Raw genomic sequence first — 19,532 nt, forward strand, 5'->3', positions numbered from 1 at the left:
TTCTGATAAATAACTACTTTGTCATTCCTATTTAATTAAGAGTTGGTTTACAGTGTGATGAGAAGTCTCACATAACTTCACTGGACATTTGATAAGATCTTTACTGAACACACATTCGCAGAGTACAATAGGAAGACAGACTCAGTACAAAAGTCTAAGCAAACAGGCTTTGTCAGTACAGTGAACTCAATGAGCCACCTGGCTAAATCCGTGTCTTTGTTCCGGTAATTCCTGGTTTATGAGTTTACACTAGATTCACCTTTATTTACATATGAGTTTTGTACTAAATATGAGTAAGCTTCACCCACCATATACTTAGAATGGCTAAAAAACATTGCATAAAACTGGCAGAAGTTTTGATATAAACTGACACAAGTGGTGCTTCATCACTTTTTCTCCTTAAGATGAAGATGAATGAGAACACTGGGAAAACGTGAATTTTGAATATACTGCGCTTTTCAACAAGGCAGTAAAGCAATGCTTCTTCCAACTGTCTCCACCTAACAGAATTACTACAGATTTTTTTTTTCTTTTCTGCTTGTCTGATGGGTTAATATTTAATGGTTACTACCACAGATGTAGCGCAATCTCACTATGTCACTATCCTAAACTACTGGAAAACCAGGACTGAAATGCATAAAATTGTATATTTACTGCCCAGTTTAGATATACCCAAAGTGATAATTTCAAAAAGAATTAGAATTACAAAAGCAAAATAGTAAAGAAGGAACATTAATGTTAGAAGTTTTGATTACACAAAAAGTTCATCTAAGAGAACAACAAACCGGAGTCAATTACCAAGAAGATCTCTACTTCTCAACTGTTAACATTTACAACCTACATCCACCTCTTTGAGGGACACAAATACAAATTGTCAGAGCTGAACCAGGCATGAGTTCTTTGTGTGGCTTGTATTCAAAATAAGTTGTCTTATTCAAAATAAGAACAACATCAGAAAATGAAATAACACATATTTCCTGCTCCTCTCCCTTTTTTTTCTTTTCCTTTTTAATATTATGGATATTGGCAGATATTTGTAAGATAGTAACATGTGTGGCTTTGCTACAGTTTCTATAAACATATTCTTTCTCTCAATTTCTTCAAAAATAAAAGCTTTCTCACCATCTCCAGCTAAGTTCATAAGTATGATTAGCTTGCATTAAAATCTCAGAAAAATGGGTTAGGAACATTTCCTAGAACATTGCACACAAAATTATCCACTTATACATAAAGTTACACTTTGAAAAGAATGTCTGAATAATCAGTACATTCTCTTTTATGATACACTGAATTTGAATACTTGATTTCTTTTCTACAGCATTCCTTTTTAGATGGACGTCATTAACGTGAACTATTTATTCTGACAGGAGTTAAAGAAAGCTATAAACACTGCAGCTGAATATCTGCGCTGGTTTGAGCTATTTTAAAAATCACAGAGTATTCTTACTTTATTCTTACATTTTGAAGTGCTTAATGAAAGACCCATGTCAGATAAAAGGGAAACATATGATAGGTTTACTGTACACAGACAACCACAAAAATGGCTTACTCAAATGCATCAAATACTCCAACTAAAACTCAGAATAAAAACTATTCTCCAGCTCTTTTCAGTAATAACAACTCAAGGTATTAGTAAAAATATTGCAGGACAAAACCAAAAAGAAGAACAAACATGAATATGATTTTTCAAGAATAAAAATTTCTTTATGGGATCACTGGAAGACATTAGCAAGCTTGTGCTAGTTAATGTTACTAGTCAGTGCATGAAAGCTATAAAGGAACAATTTTAACTGACTGCAGGCCTGCCCCCCCCCTGTAAATTATTCACAGTGAGAAAAATGTAATGTAATAAGTAACATTGAAGTGCTTTAAAAAGAGATCTCAAATCTCTGTAATTCAATATATTTCTATGTCTGCTAAATTTCTTTTGTTAGAAATGAACAGAGAATTGTATAATTAAAGCTTTTTCAGTGCCCATTAAAAACTGTCTAGGAAAAAAGCCTGTCAGCAGTACATAACAACTTTAACAGCAGAGACAAGTTTATATCATTTTTCACTGTATTCTTTTCTATTGAAGCTGGTTTAATATATGACTTTTAAAAGCTTTTATACTTACTGAATAGGGAGGTGTAGGCAAGGAGATTTTAGAGACAACTTTTAAAATGTGCCCATTTTTTTTGTGGCTGAAGTGAAAAATTGCAGTATTTACAACTACAGAATTATTCTCATCCAAGTGTTCAGTGAAAGGAAAAGGATATGGTAAAGGCACACGAGATTCAACCTCGTATGTATCTTCTTGGCCTTCAGTCCACAAACCACTAAACAGATTAGATGCCCAGTAGGTGTGGTAAGAATCCATTCCAAAAAATATCGCTGTTGCTGTCTTCTCAACCGTCACATGGGTATTTTGCACTAGCTAGGCTGGTTTTAGAGATTTCTAACACGAATTTGTAACAGAACATGTACATTTAACAGTCTGAAGACGCATATCAGCACTGTCGGTGACAAACCTACTCAGAATCAGCAGGAAGCCTCAGATCACATTCTCAAGCAGAGTAATTCAGGAGTGGACTAATCCAAAACAGAGAGAGGTGCAAGAAAACTTCATATGGTCAGTCCTAAAAATCCTTCTTAGAGAAGTTTCACATGAAAAAGCATCAGAAATCTTCCAGTAGCAGCTGGCAGGTAATTTCCAAGGCAAGGAAGCATAATTTTGTTTTACCTGCACAGGTACGCTGCAGCAGACAAGCAGGTTAGCAGAACAGAAACTAAAAAAGATTTTCTATCTCCACTACGGCAAATGAAAGAGAAATACAGATATGTCATTATTTGCCTTCATTCTTGTTCTTGGAGTTAATTCAACAGGAAGAACTTTCTCAAACTCTGCTAGCTTAAAGGCTTCCTGTTAGTATCTCCCAACCGAAAGAGTTCAGGGGAGTGGCCTGATTTATCTACTTATACATAACACCAGCAGGTGGAATTTGAATTAATACACCCACTATAAGCCTTGCCTGAAAAGATTCAAACTGCACTTCAGGTCTGAAAGTGTGTGTTCAGACAGGTCTCAAATAGTTACTTTGAGGATTTTGCCAGGCTTCTCTCACTCTTTTAAGTTTATTTGAAGAGATGGGTACATGTCTGTATGCACAACACAACCGATTGAGAGGAAAGGTTAAAATCTTTTCTGCCTATAATTAGTTTTAGATTATAAAATAGTGCAGAGTAGAAAAGATAAAGTATTCAGTTTCTGAATATTTAAAAATAATTGTCAAGTCACCTACAAACCTTTGTAGGTTTGTATATATACAGGAACTGTATATAATCCAGTAAGCACACAACAGACATTGCAAAGCAGACAAGCTTGAACGCTTGCAAAGTACCTCTACAGAACAGCCAGAAAAGATGTCAATATTTATACTTAATACTGTGGGAAAATGTGTAAACAGATTAACATTTTATTAAATTAAAAAAAACCAACAACCAGATATGATCATCAGGGATAAATCCATATTTGTATAATCCATATTAATGAAAAAAATGTGTGTGTATGTGTTTGAGCCAAAACATAACTCCGTTGCTGGTATTGGCAAGGTCTCAGCTACAAAGCTATGAAGGGAAAATAAACTTTCTTGATCAACCGACAATAAAAATAAGCTGCTTAGAATACAGTGAGTACTTTCATTGGTATCATGAAAAGCAAATACTTACTGCACAAATATCAGTCACAAAAGTAAAATAATTCAGGGCTATGTATAAAACTACTGCATTTAAAGATCAGCAGTGAAATGTTCAGAAAAAAGAAGCACCAAATGGAATAAATAATTGACAATACTTTTATAATCGCAGCATGAATTCATAATTACTGTAAAACTTTGAAGTTGTTTGTCTGTATCATCTGCTCTTTAAATGCAAGATTCCTACAAATGCGTTTTTTTTTTTTTTTTTTTTTAAAAGAACTGCATATATTGGAGTATCTGTGTATCCTTTTTCGTTACTATGTAATGCTAGGCCTTCAGCTGAAAAAAGACGTCAAAAAGCCAAACATCTCTTTTTAGTTGAACTCATGCTCAACCAGAAGAGAGCTGTTGCAGAATGAGTTTGCAAATAAACGCAATGCAGAAACTGATTTACAAGATCCACCAGTCTACTTCCTTTAGTAAGCCAGAGGGGGGTTGCTGAATTTGTATTTAAATTACTTTTAACTTTAGTAAGTCACAAATTAGTTCTTTTATCTTTTCCTTTTTCTAAAAAGAAGAGTATAAACTTCATGTTTGAAGTATTTTTCAAAAGCAACAAATACTTAAATGCTTAAAACTTTTAAACTATTAGACAGCTGAATTTTCATATTACTTTCATCATCACAGATTTTTTTCTCCTTCATTTCCAGAAGTTATGATTTACACATTTGACACCTAGAGACAAGAAAGCAATGACTTTTTAAGTAATATCATTACTATGTTAACTAATAGATGGGTCTGTAGCATAAAACACACTGTATCCTTTGAATTCTAGTCTCAAATAGATTAAAGAGCTGACGCTAAAGACTGAGTTCTTCAAGAAAGCTTAAAAAGTTACAGTGAGATACAGAGTATTTACTTTGATACCTTCAAATTGAGATGTACATAATCTAGAAGTAAAGCACATGATATAAGCAGTGTGATTTGAACTGACTGAGCTAGGTATATAGCTCCCATTTCAATTAACAGGGAAGTACTCCAGAGAGCAACTAACATCCCACCATGCAAAGTACCCCGACGGCAAACAGAAGGGAGTACCCATACACTGCTTCTTTTTTGGAGGCTATTCATGAATCACATACCTCACGTAAATACTGGAGGGCTGGAGTGCAGACTCCTTTTCTGATAGCAAGGTGTATCTGTGCTTAACTGGCCATGTTTATATCACAGTTGGAAGAGACAGTAGGAGAGCTCCACCTTTCTGGCTAGTCAGTTGATTAAAATGTTTGTCAAGAGAACTGGGCACAGTTCCCCTTAATCCTCCCTCTTCGCGTGGGCCAGCTCAATGTGCCCTGACACCTCCCGTCTCATCTCTGGATTGCAGTAGAATGCAGATGATCCGTATGAGCAATGAAAGAGTGCTCTAGATTGATAAACATGCCCAAATTCAGGCTTCCTCTGCAGTCCAAAGCAGATTTCTAACATGAATCTAATTCATCAGTTAAGTCATGCTGGAGCAGACTGTTTTGGGCATAGGCACCTGAAGTATTGTTTCAGCTTTCAAAATGAGCCTACGGGTTTTAGGTTTATAAAAACACGTTCATGAGAAAAATAAAGAAAAAAAATAATCAAGACACAAAATTCAAAATGCTTCACTATTAGATCACCCTACCTGATTTGAAGTTTCATTGATAGCTTCCAGAAGCTTTTCAACAGCTGCCTGTAGTCGAGAACTAATATTCAGAACGAGTTCTTCATTTTCAGGATCTATTTCCACTCCACTTTCTGCAAGATGTTGGCTCAGTAGTCCTTCACCCGTTGCTCCTGACCACATGTTAATATCATCATCTCCCATACTACCACCATGATATGAGGAACAGGACTCTGGAAAAACAGTAGTTACCTTTTCACACAGACTCTTAGCACTTCAAAACATGAAAAACTGTACATCTGAGTTACAACTAGAAAGACAAGTCATAAAATGATTAAAATATTTGTATTGGTCACAAAGACAGAAAGGGAAATATTGCATACTAAAACTTACACAAACAAGATACACAATGTGTTCACTAAAAATAAGCAGAAGGGAAAGAGAAAAGGAGATACTAACAGATATAATTTTAGACATCCTTTCAGTATGCTTTTGGGCTGAGGCTCATCTTCAAACCTTTGTTACTATCAGTAACCCTTACTACTTTGAATAATGACTTGTAATAATGACTTGCAAGATTGTCTTTAAAATACAACCAGGTAAAAAAAACCCCAGACTGTCAGTCCCTGTTTCACCAATGCCCAGCTATGTTAGTGTGCATTAACACAAAGCTGTTGAAATTAGTTATTCAAAAGCACAGACTCAGGTGAGTAAAGACACGCATGTAATTCAGACAGCTTCTCAGGACAAACAGACTAGAATAAAGAACATCAAAATTCAGCATTATTATTAGTGAACTGAAAATTGATTAAAATGGGTAGCTGAACAAATCAAGTACAGTGCAGGGGGACTGTAACTGTCCCTACCGATGGGCCACCTGGCACCTGCCTACTTCTCAATCTTCCTGAGGTCTGACTCAGTTTAAGGGCATTATCCATCCTGTCTGAAAAGCAGGAGACGCGAAGTTTGCCTGTGGTATTAAACTGATAGCAATGCACCTAGAAAACAGTAAATTTGCCATATTTAGAACTCAGGACTGTATTTAAGCAAGACAAGTGAAAGCAAACTCCTGAGATGTTTTAAAATCACACTTTCCGCATGAAATAACAACACAGTAGTACATCACGATGGTAGATAACTATTGTTGATATCGTGTTTTAAAAATGAAGAAGTGTTATGTCATTAGGCTGTTAGATTTGAAATGTCAGAAATAAATGCTATTGTGGAAAGTTTTCTTAAAATGACAGTTTATTTTAATGAAGTATATTTCTGAAATATATTTAAAATAAAATAAATTAAATGTTGTGGTGTGGGTTGTTTTTTTTTTTAAACAATTAGATGTTGTTTTTGCTTAAGGTTTTCTCAAAAAAATACTGTATTTTTGGGAAAAAGCAGTATGACTAAGTGAGTTAATAGCCAATGCCTCTTTAACAATAAACTTGCAATATTGGGTTATCTTTGAATTTAAGTTCCTGGTTACTCCATGAATTGTGACTGCTGAGCTGGAACAGTTTGTTTAGTTACAGAAATTGAAATGAAATTATAATAGGTCAATTTTACAAATTGCCTTTAAAAATGTAGTTAGTACTCTTGTTGGATACAATTTCCTTATACTTGCTCTTGCCTCTTAACCAGGCATGCAAATAACATTGGAAATATGAGTCCTCTTGTTGATGTTGTTTGAACCTAGCAGGAAAGTCAGATTCTAGTTTCCAGGTTGGTTTTTAGTTTTTTTTTTTACAAGTCGTGACATGATTAACCACCTGGTTTACTTACTATACTTTTACACCTGCAAACACTCTGATAATAATATCTACCCATTTATTTCATTATGGATACAGCTGTATATATGACCCATATACAACAAACTAATCTACAGTGATTTTCATTTAGAAAGGTTTTGTTTTGTTTACTTCTATCTTACAATTGCTAAGACTTTTTAAATGCAGATGTATTTAGTAATTTTTTTCTTCTAGTTACATCATTACTGTTTCATATCTCCTTTTAGATATGTGGGATATAATGTTACAAACTCTTTTCACACTCCAAAGGGAAAAAACAGAAGCACACTATATGCATGAATGGAACAAATAACCAGATGAATAGAATATACATTCACATGGCACCTTTCATCTACACAGGATTTCAAAGCACTTTCGAGTACTGCACTTTGGAACTTCAGTCACAAACTGCTGTAGTGCAATCACCCTAGCAGTGGCTGGCAGTCATTTTCTGCCAGCACACTAAATATTTGCAATAGGTTTGTATAGCATAAAAGTTTTCCCATAACATCCTAATATTCCACCCCCCTGCAGTGTAAGGAAGGCTGCAAAATGAACAATTTCACATTTTTTATTCAATAGCATTCTGATTTCTCACCACCCAAATTTGGGTTGGCTCTGGGTGTCTCAAAATATCAATAGTGATGCAGAAGCTTTAATATCCTCAGAGTAGAAAGGACCTTCATTTAAGATGGACATCCAGCAGCATAACTATTTCCAAATGCTGTGCCAAAGTATTGGTTAAAGACTCAGTTTAAGGAAAACATATTCCCTACTGAACCACCGACACACTTACTGCAGCACCTGATGCTCTTTGGAGGCCACCCATCTTAAGTACTGACCAGGTAAGACCCTGCTTAGCTTCAGAGATCTCACAAAATAAAAGCCCACAGTATAGTAGCACAGCTATAAACAAGATAAAACAATGACATATTAGTTATTGCACAATCTAATTCTTTCTTGATGGAGTACAAATTACCTATGTAATGGTCCTGTTTTCCTTCTCAGGCTTAACCCATAATTCATGTCCTATAACCCTTATATTTCAGTAAATTATTTGCTTCTAGAGGTACAGCTGAATTGTGCAATGATGAGTGTACATCAAATAAAAAAATAAACATTTACAAAATAACTGCAGAAATGTGCAGTCTGTTGCAAAATCATCTGAACTTCTGTCTGTCTGGAAAATTCCAGAGAAAAACTTAAAAACACTGATGCCTGCTCAGAATGTAATCTTTTAAAAGCCAGGTCCGGAATATGTCTCTTATCTTAATAGTATCACTAATATTATTACTTCTTCTTGCCAGTGTCCAGAACAGTACAATTTGGCCTCCAAGAACTAATGACAAGATTTTAAACTCCTGTTTTGCTTATGTCAGTTCTTTTGTAATTTGCTTCCATTTCTTCTAGATAAATACAAAATAAACCTATGTTAAAATATAATTTTGTTATATGAAAAATCTCAGAACAAAACATCATAATTTACCTGAAATATAACTATAAAAAATGAGGAAAGAAAAAGAGAGCTGTCACCTAAAGTATAATTTGGCACATGGAAACTTTACTACTCTCAAAGATAAAAAAAGGAAAACCAAAAAGTATCAAATGCACACAAAACCTGTAATAATTCTGTTTATACTGTAGGGTTGGCAACTCAAATAGAAAAATCGATGGCAAATGATAAATGTAGATGCCCATATTATAATTTCTACAAAGTGGCACTTAATAACAGGAGTTCACGTTAACTGTCTTCCTAACTGCAAAGGGAAAATCTCCCTATCTTTTTCCCCTGAAAAGTCTTAGTACACAGCATCTTAGTACAGCATCTTTCCAGAAGATTTTCAGTGGTGGAAGCAAGAAACAGAAATATTGTCAAGTCTTATTAACCGCCCCTGGCAGTTGAATGCCTAACCCTCATTTTACTAATCCTTATAATGCTGTTCAATCTCCCTCCCCAACAGAACTAAAATCAAATTCTCTGTCCCTCAATTTTTTTTTTCAGTCGACACAAAATAATAAATAGAATATAACTGGCCCAAGTAAAAATGTCTTCTCCTTGTAACAAAAAACCCCAAAACAAACAGCAAAGGTTCATATTGTTTCCTTGCCACGAAACTTGCAGTTCAGCACGTCAGATGTCACGGCCCACTAAATCTTAAGAAAAGCGCTTAATTATACAGTGCTTACTCAGAAGTTTCAGATACAGAAGTTGTTTATGAGCTGCCAACCGACATCTATGAAGCAATACACATTTTGCATCATGTAGAGCTAGTATCTCAGTTTACTTCTGGGATTCCACTGAGGAATTAAAGTTAGGGGTTACAAGTTGAAAACAAAAAAATCAGTTTTATGGTGGTTCAGTGCATAAAGCTGTTTACTACCTTGTTCCTGGTACACTGTTCGGAAACAAGGAGCTCATAAAGCATGTAAGAGGGTTTAATGTTCAAGGAATGCCATAACTGCACAGGCTTCTCCAGAGCAACCTGCATTACTGCAGTCCCTCTACCCAAGGTACAACATCTGAGGAGGAGAACAGCAAAGCCTGCTGGCTCTGTCACGATGATTCCTGGCCTAAATCTCCAGATGTAATTAACTCACTGGATTACTTTGCACAACTGCTGTTCACTTCCAATGATATGTTTTATGACTGAAATTTGAACCTTACTCGCTCTGCTAGAAATAAAATCCCGTGCTAGCCAATAACCTAGGCAAGGTCCCAGATAAACCTCTATATGCTCTATAATCAGGTTGTGGTTATAAGTATGTGACCTTAATGATTCAGCTTTTTAAAATGCTGAAGCTCAGCAAAAACAGTAAGCTGAGTTTTGCTTGTCAATAAATATGGATTATGTTCAGAAGGTCAGAGAGAATTCACTTTATTAAACACATCATATTTTCTATTTTATTATCAGATTTTACTGGTACAAATTTATTCCTACAAATTTCCTAAGTAATTAAAGGGGAAGATCTGTTTGGCTAGGTATTAGAAAATACAATAACTTGCACAGGTTAAAATATAAAAGTAGTGTCTACATATTTTTTACTTCCAGAAAACAATGGGGAAAAAATTTTAAAAGCTTATGTCCTCTCAGGCCATTCAGTGGAAGTATAGGAAATTAATAACAACAGTCCTGTTGCTGAAAACACTAATAGAATTTGTCATCTAATTCCATTTGAAGAAGGATCAAATACTTCAGCTGATGAAACAGTACAACTGCTACTATGGCTGTCTGACCCCAGTGGCGGAACTAGGTACACAGCAAGGATGCTGTTGTACCATTTTGAAAGGAAAACAAGAGAACTGTGAATACAACCTCAGAGACACATTACAAAGTATACATTCACCCATTATAGCCACTGTAAGCTCGGGTCTTCTTTAATCCTCACTCTTTTCTTTGGTTTCTCCTCCTTTCATAATTATTTCTGAATGTAATGAAACATGCAAAAAAGAATACTGGAATAAACAACTGGTATGTGAACAGCTCTATACCAAGGGGGGCATTACAACAACAGACAAATTGCTTTGTTACAGAAGAGTGAATCCTTATATGCCTCTTCAAAATACACTAATAGCAAACACAAGAGTTAAAACAGTCAACCTTCACCACTAGTGGAATGGAATACAGTTCTCTTCTATTTAAGAGAGTACTCTTTCGCCAGAAGACTTCACAAGAAATTAACAATACATTCCAATTACAGGGCCTGTCGTGCATTTAGACAGTAGTATTATGAAAGCTAGGCATAAGTCTATATTATACCCACCTAAAATACCAAATAAAGCTACTCTTTTAACTGTGTTTTTCTACATATATGTAATGCAAGTAATCCATATTAAGAATTGTTAATGACAATAATTAGTGACAAATACAAGTACACACATTGCTGTGCAGGAGCAGGCAAAAAGCAAATGCATGTATTGTGCATTGTACATGCCCGTGTAGAGCAAGCACATATGAGAGTAGCGAAGGGCAACAATCATGTATTAATGCTTTGTACATACAATTATGTATTTATTGTCTGAGAAAAGGGAGCAATATTCTCAGCAAATGAGAATGAGGGAGAAAAGCAACAGTACGTGTTCTGAGAATAGGCATGACATAACTACAAACGAGGTTCAGCGAATGCACTAGGTAATACCACAATACATGTAACTGTGACAGCCTGTGATCACTGCCTTCATAACCAGAACACATTTTTATTTCTTTGGGCAATGTACGTTGTGAAAACCCCAATGCTTTTTACACAGCTCAGACTATACAATGAGAACACAAAGAATATTTACAAATTGCTGGTTTTAATATAGAAAACTTATTTAAAATGAAGTTTACATAAAATTTAAGACTACCTCAGGATACAAAAGGAGGTGGTGGGAAACTTTGAGCCTGGTCATTGCTCCTTTTACCATTTGGCTAGGAGACTGTGTGGAAAATAGTCGCCAGTGGTTGAAGATACTTACTCTGAAGTGCTTTAACATAAGCAAACTCTATTCATTTCCCACCCCAAAGTAAAGTGCAAGAATACTCCATTTTGAAAGAAGTGATTCCTTCAATTATAGTAGCAGATGTTCTCAATCTTTAAGGTCTCCTGGACAAGTATCAAAAATTAAGGACAGAAGCTTAGTTATCCAGTCTAAAATTTGGGGAAAAAGGCAAAGCCTCAAAAGTCCGAGTTTTCAAAAAATAATTTTCCTCACAATTAAACACAGTGAAATGTGCAGAAAACAAAAGTTATGAGGGTTTTTAATGAAACATCAGTACTAGACAAGCATAAAAGTGCTTTTAACTTGAAAATTTCAAGAATCCTTACACTGCAGCTGTACACATTTCACTGCCGATAACCTTTTGAGTAACCGAGAGAGATGTCACTGTGCTACAAATCATACAACCTTTCTTAACTTGCCCCAAGGCTTAATGTGACCTATATTTAAAGCCAAAGGGAATCAATAATATTCAATAATCTACATTTTGAATGAAAGAGGCAAAGTTCATCTTCATTTACCATTTGTATTATCACTCTGTAGTGGATACTTTCGTAATAATGAAATGTAGTATTTGACTTCTGGTTCTTTTTCTCATTCACAGTACTTAAAATTCCAGCCAAAACCAGACATATAACGTGCTTTAGGCTGAACTGATCTGTTGCACATTGCCTCCCCATAAGACCCAGGATGAATGCACACATCCTTACGCTGGCTTCTGTACCATGGGTACCTAAGCGGCAATATGATAGAGCGCCTATTCTTTCCCAAAAGAGAAACGGATGGACACTATCCTAGTACAATCACAGGAAATTAAACAGAGCCTGGGAGAGTTCTTAAGACACTAGTAAGCAATTAACTACAATGTTAAAATGCTCCTCTAGGCTTGTGCCAACTAGCACTCCACACAACTGATGGGCAAGGCTTGGCAGTTAGAAAGTTCCTGGAACTGTTTCCAAAAGGCTGTTTGCATGCAACCACCCTCTTTAGGAGGCTAAGGAAGTCCACAAGCATATATACAGGCTGTCCCATGCCAGCTGGCCAGAGTGACCAGCAACGTCCCTACATACATTAAGTGCACTAGTAGAGATACGACCTTTGACACCAGTTCCCATTCCCCATACATACAGAGAAAGGTGTAAAGTTGGTGGAAGATGCCACGGAGCTATGTTTCATTCTCTTTCTCTTTGCCTCCTTCAACAGGAACATATTTATTTTTGTATTTCTCAATCACTTTCCCATTCTGTTGCAGGCTTTACAACAGGACCCTAGATATGAGTCATAACTGGTTTGGGGCATGACCCAGACAACTCCTGAAATGTTGTCTCTTAAGCAGAGATGTCATATGCATTCAAATGACAAATAGTTTAAAAAAAAAAAGTTTATTTTTAATTAAAAATTTCAAAACTAAGGTTATTTAAATATATAATAAAACTATGCAAATGCTACTTGTTATGAAATAGAAAACCATACAAGCAGTACCTTTTTCATATCCCACACGAATACAGGGTTTTACTGACTCCTCTGTCTCTGTGTCCCATCCAGCTGGTTTGGAAGGCTGGACTTTCCCAGACCGATCCAGTAACCCGAGAACATGGCGACCAATTGTCTCCTCCATGGCCACAGTTGTCTTCACAACTTCTAAAAGAATCTTCATGAGTTTCTCATTAGCCTTCTGAAAAACATGCCTGCAGGACAGAAGCTAATCAGTCTTTTGATTTTCCCCTGCTTTCAAAGTGGTTTTTTATCCCTTATACACCCTTACAACCAGGAAAGATTTGCAGTTGAAACAGTAAAATTAAGATTTCTTTTTTAAGACTAAAACCCACATCATATACATAAATATTAACAGCACATTTGTGTTAAAAGTCAGTTCTTTTTACAAAATATGTAAAAAGTCAAACTATTTATCAATATTTGTATTTTTATCTTGGTATTTTATCTAGTTTTTCTTTTAAAACAGAGGTCTACATTTGCCTGGTATTCATTATAAACTTACTCTTTTCTCAAAGTGACAAAAAGATTGTTCGTCTACACAGATCAAAAAAGTTACAGAATAGTCAAAAGGCATTATCAAATATTCATATAAACTTATTTCATATATGTACATAAAATGGGTATATAAATACACACGTGTATAAATGATGTATATGATTCTATATGTGTGTATTATGAAAGATACAGTAAAATAGGTTAAGATTTGTCTCATCCTCTATGCCATTACTTCATTAGGCTTTATAAAAAAATAAGACATTGTTTAATCTAAAGTGTGTAAATCAGAAATATGGTTATCTAGAATAAAAAATGCCATTATCATCAGTCAGAATAAAGCTTATAAATATTATTAATTTAACAACAAGAACATGATTCTCAACATTATTTAAAAAATGATGTTTTCTTAACAGTTCTAAGCACCTTTCTTTAGAAAGAAGAGCTGAAGATGTTTCATCAGGCTTTCCTCCTCCATCTTCATCCTCAGAGATCTGCTCTCTCACATCGTTTTGGTTTTCATTTTCATTCTGAGTAAGTTTTTGCAGAGGGAGAGAAGACAAAAAGGACAGAAATCCTGTCATGCCAGAATCAACATATTCTTCTTATACGCAGTATAATATGGAATTTAAAACATAAATTAGTTGTATTTTGTTAATAAAACTTCTGCACCAAACTACAAATCAAGAAATACTCTTCCTACATGGAAAAACTAACTAAAACATAAATAAAACCAAACAGGAAATCCAAGGCAGGGCCTATTAGAAAGAACTTTGTTATGCTGATTAGACAGTCCTTGTGCTTTCTGTTGGTGTTGCTACAGCAATATGAAAATGTGAGTTTACCTGAGCAAATAGCTATAGTAATAAACCCCACCTTCAAGCTGTTAACTAGCTTCTGCTTACCAGAAGTAAAAAACTGTCTACCAGTACCACCTCTTGATTCTTAAACCTGCTTTGTTCAAGCAATACCCAACATTTTTTAGGAAAATATATTACATAAAAAGAGTAGCAGCAAAAAGGAATCTTACTGGTTTTACACGCCACAGCTGCCAAGAAAGTCAAAGTCCATATTTACCTCTGTTTGTGTGCTGTTGTTTTGTAGCTCACAAAACAGCCTCTCTTTTCCGGGTACAGAATGTTGTTTTAATGATTCCAGCTCTTCTAAAAGCATTCTCTCTCTCTCTGCAACCAGGCTGTCATTCTCCATTGAGACACGCTAAGAAGAGAGTGTTACAGAGGCACACACAATTTTTTAAGCTTCTGAGTATTAGTAAGTCCTGTCACTTCTAATTTTTTAAGTATTTTGCACAATGAAATTTCAGTCCACTTCTTTAAATGGTTACAAAGACACTGAAAGCTTTCTAGAATGGAATACAGCTAATAAATACTTCTGGTATCTTACACCTTCTTTAAGATTTTCAAACAATTTGTATGCTCTTTATGAAACACAGTGGTCACAATGCAAACTAGAAGGTTAATTTCTAAATATTACATGCTATAGTACACGTTTTGCATGAGAAAAAAGATGAAAATAACTTCTTTTCATAAAAAGCCTACACACAGTCTCTTCTAGAAGAGCTAGAAGTGTTCACGGCTTAAACGCAATGCATACGTTCCTATGGGGTTCTTATGGGTAAACCATCCCTGGCGTTAAAAACTGGAGAAAAGCCAGCAGCCTAAGTTCTATTTAATGTTTTTCATTTCAGGAATTTTTAACCCCTGACGAAAGGTGCAGTTGCAAATTGACAAAGAGGTAAAAGAAGAAAGGATGTATATATTGAAAGGAAAGATTATCAGGATAAATGATAGAAAGACACCTACAAAGCAGCTAGGAGAAACAGACACGGCTGGAAAAGACACCTAGGATACAAGTGACTGGCTCTCTAGATTCCCCAGCTCCTTGAGTCCAAACTTAAACAGAACAGAACCAGGTTTGGAGGTCTGAAGGAACCTAAAGCCCTGCTCCATAGTGAAAGCAAAGAATTTTAGAATTCACTGACTACTACTTCCATGTGCATTTCTGTAATGTTACATTGTTGAAATTAAATCAGAGCAAGAAAAATTCTTCTGGATTCTGTTTACTTTGTCTTTCAACGGAAAGAATCCTTGAAGACAAGTCTATAAGTGACATTATTTTTGAAGATTTAACTATTAAGATAAATTAATGAGTTTCATTAGCATACCTACTATAGGCTTTGAATAGATGCAGAATGACAGCAAGTTAAGTTCAAAAAGGGAAAGAAACAGTGGTGTTTCCCACCAAATCCCACAGATTTTGTTTCATTCTAACAGTCAGTAAGGACTTCATCTCCCATGATGTTTGAAAACAAACAAACAAAAAAGCCAAAACATGTTGTTGCAGGAAGCCAATGATACTGTTCAAGTTTGGACCTCAAGTGTGGATGAGTTAAAATAAAGAATTCTGTAGTATTTCTAGCCATGGCTGGTGACTTCATTGATGTTAATGGATGCTAGCCTGCATCCTGCACAGGGCCATGTATCTGGAAGATGGCATGGTTTACAATGCATCTGAACTCACTCACTCACTCTCTCTTCTGGCTGCTGTGCAGCACTGCAGGTTTTCTCCAGGTTTACAGAAGTCTAAATTGATCCATCGCTGACTGAACTTTGATTAAAGAAATACGCCTTTTACACATATATGCGTGTATGTGTATATATACACACACAAATAGATATGTGTGTGCGCACATGGGTGAGCATGCATGCACATAGTAAATATGTGCATGTCTCTCAATATACATAGAAATACAAGTATAAATAAATATAAATCTGCCCAGTGATGTCCCTTTGTTAACCCATGTTAACTCATTGAGTCAAACATCATATTACCTCAGCTAATTGCACTTTAAGACTCTCAAGCTCTGCTAAGAGTTGTTCTTGATTTTCTTTTTGACGTTCCATTTGCTGCATGTGCCCTTGTCTCAATAATTCTGTTGCCTGCTGATGTTCCTGATATTGCCGTACTAGCTCCTGTCGCATGTCTTCCAACCGTTCCTCATATAACAACAGCTGACTTGATGTTTCTGTGTCTGATGCCATCCTCTCACTGTAGCGCTGAAATATTGGAACTATTTTAGCATTTTATGTTCAATGACAGTTTCTAGTAAATATTTAAACAAATTTTAGAAAATACTTTCACAGATTAAAGTAGCTATCATGAAAGCATTATCTTGTTGCGCGTTTCTTGGAAGGTTGAGGCTTAGAATTATTCTGCATTTAAAAGACAAGTTTTTTAAAGTAACTGTGAACGGTGCTAACTTACGCTTCTTAGCTGGTGGGGATCTCAACAGAAAATAGTGGCAGACATACATATGTGAGTGTGTGTACAACAACAAGTTTGAGAGAGCAGTATCATATAAAATAGGAATATTACAGTTTATTCACTATCAAGATAATACAAGATCAGAATATTTAACTTACACAAATTTGAAAATGTAATTTTTGCTTCAACTAATGCCAAATTTAATTAAAAAAAATTAAACTTAGGATGAAATTGTGGAGTCAAAATTTATGACTGCTTTCTACCATATTTATTGCACCTTACCCCCCTCCCATGTTTGTGAAATGCTAAATATATATTTTACATATTACTTTTATAATTTTTGTGTTCAGCTGATATCGTTTATCACAAGGGACTCAAACTCTTTAAGCACTATTTTTAATCTGTTCCTTGTATAAACACTAGAATATAACCTAGCTTACAAAAAGTCTTTATACAGTTTATTGCCTGCAATACAGTTTTATCCATGAAATAGAATAATCTAATTTCTTGTAACCAGTGTCATATTCCTTTCTTCACAGCATAGCATAATGCTATGATAGTCAGGCAGAACACAGGAAAGAAGGGTAGATAACTTAGGTCTAAAGTTGTCACCCCTTTGAAAGGGAAAGGGAAATATTTAAATGGAATTCTCATCTTAATTTCTTTCTTTGCAGTTTTCTCACTGAAATGAACTGTAAATCCATTGGAAAGATTATTCAGATATGGTGTTACACATTGCCAATTTTTTTTTTTTTTTCATACTTACCAGTGTTTCTTCCGCTGTAAGCCCTTTGACATGGGAAAAAAGTTCTTCAGAAATCACTGATTCATGTGTGGTCTCTCCTAATATGCAACCAGGCTTGCTATTAGAATGAAGCTGTTCTCCAAGTGAGTTGATCTCACCAGACTCTTCACTGAGTTCCTTGCAAAGTGATTTCATTTCTTCTTCACGCTTACTGCCTTTTTCTGCTGCTTTTCTAAGAGGGCTGTCAACCTCTTCTTCACTACATTGCTTTTTAATTTCAAAATGCACTCCCTGTTGATGTACAATCCGTGTTTGTGCTGCTTCTTCCTTCAGTCTAGCAATTCTTGACAATTCAGTCTGTTTGGCAAATGCTACACTCATTGACACAATTACCTGAATAAATAAGAAAAGTCTGTATTAGTTTATGCTTCACAGCATCTCCTATTGCTGAAAAAAATCTCCTTGCTGACCATCAATGATATAAATAAAAGTACTAAAAGTTCTGAACTATGACTCTTTTTTTTTTCCCCAGAGGAAAACAGAAAGGTAAAAGAGCAGAGACATCTTGCCAATCTCATCAACAGTCACGTCTTAAAATACAGACATGCTGTCTTTAAGGTAGTTTAATAAACTATGATGCTATTTTCAGTTAAAATATATTATTTAGCACAGAATTATCTAGTTCTTTTCAAAAAAGATTCTATAAGGCGACTTTAAAAAGTCCTGGCACACTGACATAAGTGCAGCTGTGCTAAGCTGCTTCTATCTAACCAAGCATCCTTTGTAAATGTTTCACTGACATGGAATTTTGGGCTGTACAAAGAGAGTAGTGCCATGTGCTTGATACTCAGCACAGGAATTTTACTTGACCAGAAAGAAACTTCTACAGCCATTAAATAGGTGCAGTTGCAATACAACAGGCTGGTAACTTTTGTATTGCTAAGTATCTCTTTCCAATACAAATAAACCCCTTTTCCAAACATGTGAGCAGTTCTTTTCTAGATTTAGAATACTGCCATTTATAGTATAAGCTACAAACAGTGTGAAAAAAATAGTATGATAAATACAGAAGTGTTACGCTTGAAAAGAAAACACCTAACTCTTCCTTTCCAGTAAATGTGCGTTTGTCTTTCGAACTTAAACTGCTCTTAACAAAACACTAGCCAATCACGTACTTTGCGTTCCATAAAGAAGGGTTTTCTTGGCAGCAGATGAGAGAAATGGAACTTTTACTCCAGAAACATGGATTACTTAAATTAATGTCATCAGCCAGTGCTGGCTATAACATTCTTCTTAACTCTGACTGCAAACCTTTTTAAGAAGTATTCCTTTATTTTTTCAAATTTTTAATTTATGTTAATTTGATTTTTATTTATGCCATGATATAACGAAAGCAGAGATAATTTTCATTCTGCAAAGAAGTGAAAACTTTTTTGGAAGTCAAAAAGTAAACGTATCCACAAACGATTTAATATATTTTACCTATAAAATCTTAATTTTACTTCTCATGTTTTAAAGAAAGTCACCAGATCCAAATGAAAAGTATGCATTTTACACAATATATTAAAATGCACAATAAAATATGATCAGAAAATAGTGTGAAACTGTTAAGTGCATGTTAAGCCTAAAGTAGCAAGAAATCTACTCTCTAAGCCTCTGGATTTTCTAAATAAATTCTAGTGTCAAGTATGGTTGTATGTTGTCTATTTTCTTTGAAGTTTTAAAGCAAAACACCCCCCCACCCCCCCGAACAGAAATTATGAGTTAGGAATAGGACAGACAACTAAAAAAAAAACCCAAAAAGTTTCAGAATTCTTTTTTTTTTTTTTAAGACTTTCCCATTCAGAATCCGAATGAAACAATTCTTTGTAAATAAATCAAACAAAAGTTGGCATATGGTATTGCAACTGTCTGAACTGTCAGAAAT

The 19,532-nt window shown here is 35.1% G+C and overlaps 1 protein-coding gene across 1 annotated transcript in view; it reads right to left on the reverse strand.

Moving 5' to 3' along the window:
• The window catches only part of AKAP9 (A-kinase anchoring protein 9), a 122,702-nt gene that overhangs the window by 39,933 nt on the left and 63,237 nt on the right, over positions 1 to 19,532 (reverse strand). Inside the window, 7 exon segments of the mRNA XM_050892833.1 lie at positions 5,350 to 5,580; positions 6,221 to 6,228; positions 13,087 to 13,274; positions 14,002 to 14,105; positions 14,653 to 14,793; positions 16,428 to 16,652; positions 17,627 to 17,998. Of these exon segments, the coding sequence (XP_050748790.1) occupies positions 5,350 to 5,580; positions 6,221 to 6,228; positions 13,087 to 13,274; positions 14,002 to 14,105; positions 14,653 to 14,793; positions 16,428 to 16,652; positions 17,627 to 17,998 (1,269 nt within the window).

Source organism: Gymnogyps californianus, chromosome 2 (genome assembly GCF_018139145.2).
Source record: "Gymnogyps californianus isolate 813 chromosome 2, ASM1813914v2, whole genome shotgun sequence".
In the NCBI taxonomy this organism is placed as follows: domain Eukaryota; kingdom Metazoa; phylum Chordata; class Aves; order Accipitriformes; family Cathartidae; genus Gymnogyps; species Gymnogyps californianus.